We start from the raw sequence: 12,514 nt of genomic DNA, 5'->3' as shown, positions 1-12,514 counted from the left end.
CAAGAAGCACGATTCCGCATATATTCCGGCTTACAGGATCTGTAGTGTAACCAGCTTGAACTCCACACATCTGGGCCAATTAATATAGTTCAAGATTATATTCGTCTTCTCGGCATTAACACTGTAGATTTGCGCTGTGTATCTCACCGATGTGTTCTCATGCTGCTAAGGAAGGTCCCAGCACGTGAAGTGAAATTTACGTACGTAGGTTGAACTTCTTTTGCGCCGTACGTAGCCAAGCGTGATAATCGCTCGCTAACAGCACTTTCCACAAAAAGTATGCTAAGGCTATATGGGGGATCTTTGTATTTGTATGTATATACAACTTTATAACCGTGCATTTGATTACGTATTTTAAGGACACACTCAACACACATGCCACTGATCTCATTATCGCATGCACCTGGTGCGTGAGTTAATTTGGTGCATGTGGTGATTTCATTGCCACGTGCACAAAGCGTACGTCGCATTCCCCACCTTCTGCGTTGAGGTTCGTAAGCACCAGGCTGGATTTCGGTGGCCGTTTCTTTGCTCCAAGTTTCTGTAGAAAATTCCTGTTGCTTTCAAACAACATTTCAAACGTGCGTGTTACTTAAAATACTTCTCATGACGGAGGCATTTGAAGATGCATTGATCTCGCAGATTAAAATCCATACTCCCAAGATACACACAAGTCGAATTGTTGTGTAAATCCGGCAGCCACTAGAGGCACTAAATTCACTATAACGGAAAACAGGAAACAGATTATTGAATCAAATCGCAATAATGAAATTAATAGAACCGTGAGCGGGTGAATGTCCAGCCTTCAGCATACAAAAGAGAAATGTGCAGCCCTGCAATGACTGCTCGCATCACTACTGGCAGAAGGACCTCCACTAGAGGAAGGTCAAGAAAGTCCCTCTCAAGAGTGAATGGCCTACTCTTCCGGTCTGGCCATACGTCTTGAACGGTGGGAGCATCTACACTTTAACCGCACCATGTGTGACCTGTCGGTCTACTGACTGTGGTTGGACCAATACTCTTAGTTCTTTCGGTAAAGTCACGTAGGTAAAAAATGAAATTAAAATTAATAGAAATAAAACAATAAAATTACGACGTTTCGGAGGCAACACAAGTCTCCGTCATCAGGTGGGGCCGTCACAGCCAGATTTGCTGCATCAAGCTGTGACGGTCCCACCTGATGACGGAGACTTGTGTTGCCTCCGAAACGTCGTGATTTTATTGTTTTATTTCTATTAATTTTAATTTCATTTTTTACCGACGTGACTTTACCGAAAGAACTAAGAGTATGAATCCTTGCAGTCACAAAAGCTTCAAATCTGTGGTTGGACCCATTTTTCACTGCTCGGTGGACAGAGGTGGAGAGAATTGAGAAACTTACGCCACTGTTTCATCTGCCGTGCCAAGAGATCGAATGGAGCCAGCGACCTCCGGATTACAATTCCCGTGAGCTAACCAGTATGCCATGGCAGCATCCATCCCGCCACGGTGGGCACATGAGATCTTTGCACGTGTGAATGTATCTTGCCACATGTCACGACGGAGAGAAACATCAAAAGGTAGCGGTGGAAATGTACATTTATGTGTGTGTTTGGAATAAATAATGGGAATATTACAGGAAAGCAGACATGCAGGAATGCAGGTGAGCAGGCAGATGGGGAAAAAAATGAGCAAACAAGCAGAACACCACTGAGGTAAATACAACAGTGTAGCCCAATGATAATACAATAACAGTAAACAATGAAGGTCAAAAGGTTTGTGTAGGCCCAGAGTGCAGTCATATTCACGGCAAGTAAAACAACTATTAATTGAAACAGAGTGTTTGGCTTCATTCAATTAGTGCTATTATTTGGCAGAACTGGGAAACGGGCCTTTCAATTTGACTCACAAAACCTTAACCACTCTTCGGTGCAATTATGTATTTTTTCGCGAGTCGATTGCAAAAAATATGCAATTTAAGGAATTATTTTTCCGTGCTTAAAATATTTTTCCCAAACGTGCCGATGAACAAATTGTCAAAATAGTGATGCACATTTTCTTTTGTTTATATATGGCGTTAATTATTTATTGAATATATTTTTCTGAACTTTCAAATGCAGCATCACAGGCCATCTCATTACGGATATCCCTACAGGGTTGAATAATAAGGGGTTTATGGAGTCAATATCTGAAGAAGAATTCATAAAATGCACTTTAATAAGTGAAGCCACTCCGGTCAGAGCAAACAACGGGGCAATATGCAATAACAATTTGAAGACGCCATTCTTCTGTATTTGATTTTATAGAATCATATGACCAGAAACACATGCATGCAATTGGCTCATTTGCATTGTAAGGAGCTAACAACACGGGTTAAAATAACAATTCATAAGGCTCTCTGGTGCCGAGTTGCAGCACGTGTGGTTCGGCATGATGTCCGACGTTTCACCCCACGTGCTGGGAGCTTCTTCAGGAACCGAATTGAAGAATCTCCCAGCGTGTGGAGCAAAAACGTCGGAGAGCTGTTCGGCACAACCACGAACGCCTATGCAGCCGCGAGGAAATTCCGAGGTGAGCAATGAGGGCATTTGAGAGACCCGATTATATCACTGATCTCGTATCCCTTTGACCTTCATAATGCACCCTTAGATATAAATTCAAGGGTGTTGCCTTTTAGGGCCTGTACTTTCAAGAGCTGTAACTGAATGGAATTGCGACAACAACAAAAAAAACCTTTGTAGGCTAAAGTAAAGTAAAAAATATGTCAAACGCTTGGAACAAAACATATCTTCGCACTTATCAAGGCCACGAAATGTATGCCCGAAAGGCATTGAAGGAGCTTGCTGACAAATCCCAAAATAGATGAGAGTTTTTTTGCCTCGGCTAGCGAGAAAACTGAGAGCGTCTCAACAAAGACAGCAGCGTTAAAGGAAGCAAAGCAAATACGCGACCGTTGGTGAAATACTTCAAGCCAGGCAATTAATTACAGGCACGGATGATTGTGCAGCAATTAAGCGCAATGATGTTGACAGCCCAGGCGCTAATGCTCGCTTGCACCTCTCCACGTGCAGCCGAGTGAACTTTGTACGAAAACACGAACGTCTGTTAAGTTAAAACAAAGCAAAATAGAGCTCAAATCGTCGGCACCAGAATCTATACATAAGTCCGGAGAGATAAACAAGTTTGTGAGTATTTGACAAATTACTCCTTACGGGTAAATCTGATTTTAGATCTGTCAAACAAAGTGCTCGAGCTTGAAATTCAGATACTGGCCTAAACAACAAGGTTCATATTATTTGGGTCTTTCGGTAAAGTCACGTGGCTAGGTTGTTAGGTTGTTAGATAGGTTGTTATTTTATTTCAATCTATCTACGCGACTTTACCGAAAGACCCAAAGAATATGAATTCCTGCAGTCACGAAAGCTTTAAGTCAAGATTTAACAAGGTATATAGAATCTGGGCTGGAACATTCATTACGAAGCACAGTTTACACTTCACTTATGCCGCAACGTGGAACCTACTTCGTGTCCATGCGAAATCTTCTGGTGTCCCTAGATTTGATGCTAAGGCAGGACATCTTAATATCACTGAACCTGGTGGTCATCCCACTGTGCGAGCCGCTGTGAGCAGCGTGTAAACCAACAGTGTTGGTTTACCATTCGCGAGTGCGTGTGCGTGTTGGTGTCATGTGCCCGTGTCATGGGGGAGAGTGTGTTAGAGGTGTGCGCAGGTAGCAATGTGCACTTGTATAATTAGAACAAGGCAGTGTGTGCGAGCATGTGAAGGTTTGTGTGCGATAGTTAGTGTGTGTGTGTGCACACAGGAGACCGTGTTAGTGTATGTAAAGAAGGAATACAGAAAACAGAGGGGGAGATTAATTAGCAAGGCATGACAAACAGAGCAGAGCACGCAAATAACCGGTCAATCGCTCAGAGGATGCAGGAAGAAAGGAGATGAGTGCGATACATGATCCATATTTGTTATTGGGTCGGGCCGCATGGTATTTTTTATGCAAACATTATTGTCATTGACCCTCCACCACCCGGCAAGATTGTCATGCTTACAAATATCATTGTTTATACGTGGCCAATGTTACAATGACATTATGCCCGATACAGATCCACAACGGTGGCTTGAGAGACTATTCATGACGGAATTTAACATCAACGGGTGATTCACCTGAAAATCGAGTGAGCGGCAGTTAACACTTAAAAAATGCCTTTATTAACCGAACGTATCACTACTGAGCTTCAATACTTTATTTTCGTGAGGATCCTGTATTGGGTGATGTTTGGCCAATATCATTATCGAGTGGTTGGCATGTGTGAGAAAACCGAAGTACACAGATATCTGCACAAACATATAAAATAATCCAGTGCTGTACTGCCACCTCACAACCCCAGCTTAGAGTCGGGGTGATCTCGTCAAGGAGGATAAACCGTCATCACGCGAACTCCGGTCATCCTCGCAGCTGCAGCAGCGGATTTTGGCTGCCCATCGAACAAAGACGGTCGCCGCATCGCGCTGCATTCAGATGCGCTTCTGCGGCCGTCTGGAACGCTCTTCCTTCCGATATTAGGAAGCCACTGGAGCTATGCACTTTTAAATCTTCTAGATTGAAAATTATTATTTTTAGAACTGCTTTTTATGTTTAGTTTGTTGTCCTTCCCCCGCACCTCTCGTTAACACGGTTGACTACGTACGGTGCGAAAGAAGTTCAACATACACACATACATAGGGTTGGCGTGGCACCAGAGATTTCAGATGTTGTGTTCCAGAGTCACAGCAAGGCTCTGAGCTGGGGTCACTGGACTGTCAAAAAAAATACATGACTGCACGTGGGTGTTTTGTGGCATTGAATCTGGAGACAGGTGGAGATAGCTGGAGCAGCCAAGTGGAGCTGCTCTGCAGGGACTCTGAAGCTATAGCAGAGGCTGCTGGAGCCATGCTGGAACTGGAGCAGTGGGTCTCCCTCGGTTCCAGAGTCAGCCTGGTGCGAGCCTGGAGCTGGAGCCGGCCTGGAGCCGGCCTGGAGCTGCAGCTGAGCTACAGGAGCTGCTCCACAATAGGAGCCGGCAAAGCCAGAGCACTGCCAAACCCTCCTGAAAGCGGCGGATATTCAGAGGCTCATGCCATTCACGAGTGCCTGGCATGTGGTAGAAACTCGGAAATATCTAGAGATGTTGGCAATGTTATCCGATGGAGCCTACAAGTTCCCCATTTTAATATTCGCTCACGTAATAATTTACAATTAACTGTAAAAAAAAATGCTCCTTATTAAAATAACTGAGGAGCAGGGAGGGGGGGTATTGGCACAGGACTGAGCACACACACTTTGCGATGAGAACCCAGTAACCTGAGTTCGATTCCAGGCCATAGCCAACACCAGCGGCGAGTGATCATCTGAACTGATCCTGGGCCGCCTCCTTTGCGAACCCCCAATGGCCAGCGTGGTCAGGTAAGACCAAAACAAACCCCAGTGACCCACGTGGCATGGCCAGGCTGTCATCCAGCAGTCAAACGAGACAGGGTTGTGAATGAATGAAAAGCAAATACAGAGTAATGTAAAATAACATTCAAATTAACTGCACGGTTGATACCAACTGTAGCCTTTTACTGAGCAGGTAGATTTTATGTCATTATAAAATAATCGTGTATGAACCTTTGTCAATCCACTGCTGGATGATAGAGTATCGTCCCCCATGTTTGGCCATGTGGGTCGTTTGATCCGTGCTTCACCACACAGGTCGGTGTGGTGAGGTACGATCAAAGACAAAGATACCCCATATAGCCTTAACAGACTGCAGGGGCAAGTGCTGTTAGCGAGCATCTGATGAAGGCCGGCACGGCACACGACGGGGTGGGTGGGCATCACCATGCACGACCGCCTTTGTCTTCCTAGTGGCAATGTTTACACAAAGCAACCAGGTACTCATTTGAGGCTGAGTCGACTGAGGGGAGGCCCAGGACCGTTTCAGATAAATCGTCACTGTTGTTGGCCATGAGTGGGAATCGAACTCGGGTCACTGGGTTTGTATCACAGTGCACTAGCTGCTACCCTAACACTCCCCATGTTTATAGATTCATGAGTTCAAATCATGGTCAAGGTTAACGTACTGTAGCCCTAAGATCCCTCCTTGGTTGATAAATTGAAACCTAGCAAGAATGTTTTTTATTTCCCAATATAATACAAATATGTTTTTTTAATAAGAAAAAAAACTCCCGCATGTGTCTCTGAGCCATCAAATTATACTAATTGTGCATGAGTTGGGTTGAAAATGCCAAGTCTCATGGAATCTGTGCTTGCATGCTCCAATTATAACATTGCATAGGATGGCAGTATAACCCATGCTATTGTCTACGCAAAGCAATGATAATGAGGCGATGCATGTGGCGAGGTCAACTGACAATACGGCAAGCTATCAAAAATGTAATCTCTTTTAAGAGTGATTTTTTTATTTAAATGTTGCCATGCACGCACATGTGTACACAACCTACACGAGGTTGTAGAATATTGCATTAAATGCCAGTGTAGCTGTCCAGGAGGTGTACAGTAGTTGTATTGCATTGAGAGAAATGGGACATCCAACCTGGCACACAACATCGACAGTTTTGGCAGCAATTATGGATTCTATACACGCAAAACTGGAAGGAATCCAACACAATTATGTTACTGTTCAGCCACTGGTTGCCCAACGTTTAACCCAACAGTGGCTTTTGTTTGGAAACAAAATGATAATGTTTAAATGCCTGAGCAATATGCTGTAGGTAGACATCCCAGCGAGAGCTATAATTGGATATATTTATGAGAAGCAATTTAGAATTGTGGACCAATGAGATGAATTTTCAAGCTTAGAGCGCAACAGGAGTACAGAGAACGAACTAAGACCAATAACCACGATATGACACCATCATGCACAAGGTTTATCTTGCAGCTTTGATTTCTCCTTTTCCTTCAAAAATATTGAAACTAATCTGTAACCATAATTGATAATGAAATAAAGTTATCATATTTGCGCCAGTTTTTGACAAACTACGGATTACGTAACATTGTTTTAATCATGACGATTTCAATCCACCACCAAATAAGAAATTTACGACACCAATTTGAATAGAAATCGATGCGTTACATTTTCAAGCTCTGTGCTCAGTAAGCCTTCAAATTAAAATTAAAACGCCAGGGCTAAATGAATAAATGGTCCCTTCCATCTGTCACTCACAATGTCTGCACCTTGCATTAACATTGGTTGGCAATTAATTGCATGCAAATGCACATACGCTCTGTAGATTTAAACGTATTCCAAATCGTGTCGAGCAATCGACATTTTTTAGTGCGTTACGCTAATAGTAAATATTTCAAGGCGTATCACTTATAATGCGAAAAAAATATATAAGTATTCCTTGATTGACACAGGCATGGACATTTTCACACACACACATATGAAGTGTAATATGTGCTTGGTGAGAAAAATGCTCATGCAGACTCGATGCTGCCTTTAGAAAATTGATTTTTAAATCATTACTAAATGGGTAAAATTCTGCAAAGAATCCATCCTATTTCCTGATGGTCCAACATTTAGTCCTATGAATCTTCGTTTTCCACCCACAAAAAAATATCGTTTATTCGAATAATAATATGGCGAGTTTACTCAGGAGAGCCTCAATCCGTTCCAATCTTAATTTTTAGGAAGGTATTGTGTAAGGATATACAGTCATCTCCATAATATGGAGCGCTTTCCATGCTGAACAAAACTAGAGTACTCAGAATAAAAAAAAAACAGAGAAAGATCCCCCATATAGCCTTAACAAATTGTTGGGGCAAGTGTTGTTAGTGAGCACCTATGAAGGCCGGCACGGCACACGATGGCGTAGGTGGCCAGCACCACGCCCGGTCGCCTTTGTCTCCCTAGTGGCGATGTTTACACACCGCACTAAGTACTCATTTTAGTCGACCTGGGGGAGGCCCAGGCCCGGTTCAGATCATCATTACTGGTGTTGGTCTTGAGCGGGAATGGAACTCAGTTCTCCGGGGTTCGTAGCGCAGTTGCCCTAACAGCTACACTACCAAGTACTCAGAGAAAACCTATATGTAAACACGCACACAAAGGATACTTGCCCAAAACTCAGTACAGGTGGGTTCACCTACCCTAAATGCTGTACAGTCACCTCTTGCCCATGCAAGTTTCACAAATCTCTGCATGGGCCACCAACCCTTCTGTGCAAAGCTCTGGATGACAGGCATGCACGACCACTTCTAGCCGAGTATAAACGTATATCCCAAAGCATGTTTGAATTTATTTTGAATTTCAAGTGGTAATCCCATATTGATTATACAAAGTACGTTGTGGGTTTACTCTCCAACACACCGGTGTGGTGAAGTAGTGACTAATTGGCACGTTTTGTTTACGTGACAAACATTACGAATTGGCTGTGTCGGGTGGTGGCGAGTCTAATGACATTTATATTTACCGTGATCTAACCCTACTACTTATTAAATGGAAAACACTCCTTGCAGACCGCAACTTGAGTACATCACTGAAACTGCGCACACTGAAATGCTACATTTGGTCAATTTTGCTGTACGGAGTAGAGACGTGGACACTGACAACAACAGCAACAAAAAGGCTCGAAGCTTTCGAGATGTGGCTGTATCGAAGAATGCTGAAAATCCCATGGACAGCCAAAACCACCAATACACAAGTTCTGCAAGATATGGGCACTGACAGGCAACTGCTGAAGACCATCATTAGCAGGAAGTGTTACTACCTAGGCCACATTGCCCGAAACGACCACAAATACCAGCTATTAAAGCAAATCCTGGAAGGAAAAATCCAAGGGAAAAAACGACCAGGACGGCCAAAAACGACATGGCTCAGTAACATCAAAACATGGCTACAATTAACAACAGCACAAACTCTACACGCCGTGCTAGACCGGGACCAATATCATCGTGAAGTCGCACACGCCGTTAGGCAGCACTAAAGAGAGAGAACCCTACTACTGCTACGTGTTAAACTGCACGAGAAACAGTCCGTGTGGTCAATCGCGTGGCTCCGAGGCGCGAGTGTGCCGAGACTCCCACGTCGCAGCTCTTTAGGAGTGCATCTGCGTGCTTCGTAAATTATTCATCGCAGGCGGCGATGACGCACGACGCATTGCCACGGTGGTGCCATCGGCAAAATTGCCTGGAGTATCATCCGCAATTATTACATTTGCCCGCTTGAGCGGGTAGTCTGGCCGATTTAAATAAACGAGCAGCATGGATCTCGATGGAGATTATCTCTGCATTCGTGGTAATAATTGTTACATCTTCACTTGAAGTGAACAGGACAGTGAGTTGTCACTGGGGTTGCCTTCATTTCAAGGATCCACGCGCTCAGCTGGATGCTTGCAATGGTCACGAATTTGAAAGGAATGTTGAAGAGAAGCACATTGGAAAATATCAGCAATAAAGGGAGCGCAGAGAAAGCGATCAGAGACTTCAGACCGGCCAGACATAAAAAGGTGTGGTCAGGCATGTAATCGACTTTTCTGAAATGTTTTGGTATAAATAAAAAAAAGTAAGCATTGGAATTGTGTCTATTTAAGGCCACCCCACAGAGACAATCGCCCTCTCTGTACCTGTGTTACTCTCTATATGTATCTTGGTGATATCTGTCTGCTTATATGTCTGTCTATAGTTTTCTGGTTAGATTTTTTGTTGCTATTTCATTTATACCTGATGATGATTGCTTGTGTTGCAATCGAAACATCGTATGCTATTATTTAATTTATTATTTTATCTTTATACGTGACTTTACCGAAAGAACCAAAGAATAATTCATACAGTCACGAAAGCTCCAAAATTAAGATTGGAATTGTGTTTTATCTGAAACATATCTAGTTATTAATGGGAGCCAGTAAGTGGTTTTGATACACCATTTTGAAAAGATCAATGACTGGCCCTTTTTAGTGCAATGGGATAACAGATGCTCCCAAAAATATGTATTTTAGGGGTAATTTTAAGGACCATAAATTCGGTGAGTTATTAAATGGCTAATTTTCTGACAAAGATTATTAGAGAGCTCTAAGTATCGCTATTAAGCCCTCAAATGAGATCACGGGTTACACGGGGAAGCTACATTACAAACGGCGATAAATTATTCCGTCCCTTGACTGCCTTATTATTTTTTCCACATCATAACAATGAAGCATTCCGAATCGCTGCAATAAAACATTGTTGCTTCCTCTGAAAGAGCAACAGGAAAACGAGGATTGAACTCATGTGGCCTCTGGGCGTTGTATAATTTTAAGGAGTGAGACATTTACTGTGTGGACAGAGAAGGTTTCCCATACAGTACATCTGCTGCTTCTCACACAGTGCATCGATTTAACAAAATAACACAATGACACCTACTTTCTTGACGAAGTCCTCAATATTCATCCGTGAAATGCATTTTGTTTCAGATTTTAAATGTTGCTCAACTTTGAACCATTTTCGTTTGCAAAGGTTAGAAGAGGTTTGCACAACACAACATATAAGCATACACTGGAGCCTTTCAAAGAAGGCAGCTGTAAAATGTAGGACAATTTAAAAAACACACAATTCTGCCCCACAAGATCAACGTGAACGCCAATAACGGTGTTCAGCTTCACGCCTCACCTTTTTGCATCTCCAGTGGTCTCCATGCTTGGCACGAGATTATCTGTGTCCTCTGTAGGGGTTGGGATGAAGTCCATCTCGTTCCACTGGCCGACCGTGCTGTCGAGCGCAAAGTACTTGAGTTCCAGCGTGACCGTGGCCTGGACACGCGGGAGTAGAGAGGCTACACTGTTAGGTGTGTGTGCGAGGGTTAGCGTCGGCCCTGCAATAACTTTTTTTTCTGGCACGTGTTGTGCATTGGGCTTCCGGTTGCCGAATGAAAACATTGTAAGTTCTCACACTCATTACACACAAAGTGCCTGCCACAATCTTCTTGGTTCTTTCGGTAAAGTCACGTAGAAGGGAAATAATAAAATAATAAAAAGAAACCATAATAAAATAAAATAAAAATATAATTATATTATTATACTTTTTTATTATGTTTTTTTTTTCCCTTCTACGTGACTTTACCGAAAGAACCAAGAAGATGAATCCCTGCAGTCACGAAAGCTTTAAATCAAAATATGCCTGCCACAAATTAACCACGACACCTTGTAGATCTCGCCAAGGAGCATAGACCATCACGCGAACTCCGGTTAATCCTCGCAGCGGCTTTTGGCCATCGAACAAAGACGGTCACTGCATGGCGCACTTTAATATGTGCTTCCGCGGCCGTCTGGAACACTGTTCCTTCTGATATTAGGAAGCCACTGGAGCTATGGACTTTTAAATCTAGATTGAAAACGCAGCTCTTCAGAACTGCCTTTTGTGTTTAGTTTGTTGTCTTTCCCACACACCTCCGATTAGCATGGTTGGCTACGTACGGTGCAAAAGAAGTGGACCATTACACCATGGCAGTTGATAGATAGGTAGAATGGATACGTACAGTGAGGGAAAAAAGTATTTGATCCCCTGCTGATTTTGTACGTTTGCCCACTGACAAAGAAATGATCAGTCTATAATTTTAATAGTAGGTTAATTTGAACAGTGAAAGACAGAATAACAACACAAAAATCCAGAAAAACGCATGTCAAAAATGTTATAAATTGATTTGCATTTTAATGAAAGCATTTTAAAAGCTCAGTGGGCCTTACCTTGTTACTTTAAAATAGTTTCTATATTTTTTTAAAGACACAGTTAATATGAATATGAATAATCATACATCATTACCAAATAATTTTCTATGGGGTTATTATTTTAACACGTGTTAATAGGCTCCCACAGGGCATTAATACAGTGATATCACAGTTATTGTTTTGTCTATACAACCTTTGAAAAACATGGATAATTACAAACTAAAACAAAAAAGCTGTGCTTCCATACACACAATATACCCTATTTTAATTCAATTTAAATATGTATGTAGAAATGTGTATTGTCCATCATTGCTGTTGTTACTTGTCAAAGAAGGATATAAAATAAATCAAGAATTACTTTAGACTTCACAAGGACACAAATTGAAAGTTAGTTTATAAATAAATATTTAGGTAAATTTGGTGAATTTGTGGATACATTTATTTGCATTCAAAAACACAATGTAACATAGAGTAAGTCTAATTCTTGCGAAAACAGCTTGCAGAACACTCACAATTGAAGTCAGGGCATTTTCAATCCATCAACATTTTTTGAAGTATATCATTACATGTAAATCCACAGACAAACAAAGAAGATGCGCTGTTCCATAACAAAGTAACGTGTTTCATTCACCCAGGACAACTGCTCGTCAGCACCAGCCCCATCGCTTAGAAGAAGCAGGAATCGTCAAAGATTCACGTTCGAGCATTCCACGGAGTTGCCTTCTCTGGGTGAACAGGAGGTCCTGTGCATGTTGAGCTGCCAGGGGATTTTTCGATTTAAAGCTTTCGTGACTGCAGGGATTCATCTTCTTTGTTCTTTCCGTAAAGTCACGTAGAA

At 42.4% G+C, this 12,514-nt stretch overlaps 1 protein-coding gene across 9 annotated transcripts in view; it reads right to left on the bottom strand.

Moving 5' to 3' along the window:
* Positions 1–12,514, bottom strand: part of LOC133353377 (otoferlin-like) — a 163,259-nt gene that overhangs the window by 83,855 nt on the left and 66,890 nt on the right. For 7 of the 9 annotated variants that reach the window (XM_061569572.1, XM_061569571.1, XM_061569576.1 and 4 more), the window contains exons 5-7: positions 10,622–10,761; positions 3,501–3,599; positions 478–560 (exon numbers count right to left, since the gene is read on the bottom strand). In XM_061569572.1, the coding sequence (XP_061425556.1) occupies positions 478–560; positions 3,501–3,599; positions 10,622–10,761 (322 nt within the window). The remainder of the gene's footprint in view (positions 1–477; positions 561–3,500; positions 3,600–10,621; positions 10,762–12,514) is intronic. The other 2 variants (XM_061569577.1, XM_061569579.1) reach the window with 2 other exon arrangements.

This window comes from Lethenteron reissneri, chromosome 43 (genome assembly GCF_015708825.2).
Source record: "Lethenteron reissneri isolate LAM-NWPU_2019-01 chromosome 43, ASM1570882v1, whole genome shotgun sequence".
Classification (NCBI taxonomy): Eukaryota; Metazoa; Chordata; class Hyperoartia; order Petromyzontiformes; family Petromyzontidae; genus Lethenteron; species Lethenteron reissneri.
The sequence above is the reverse complement of the archived record's forward strand: the minus strand, read 5'-3'. Positions and strand labels throughout refer to the sequence as shown.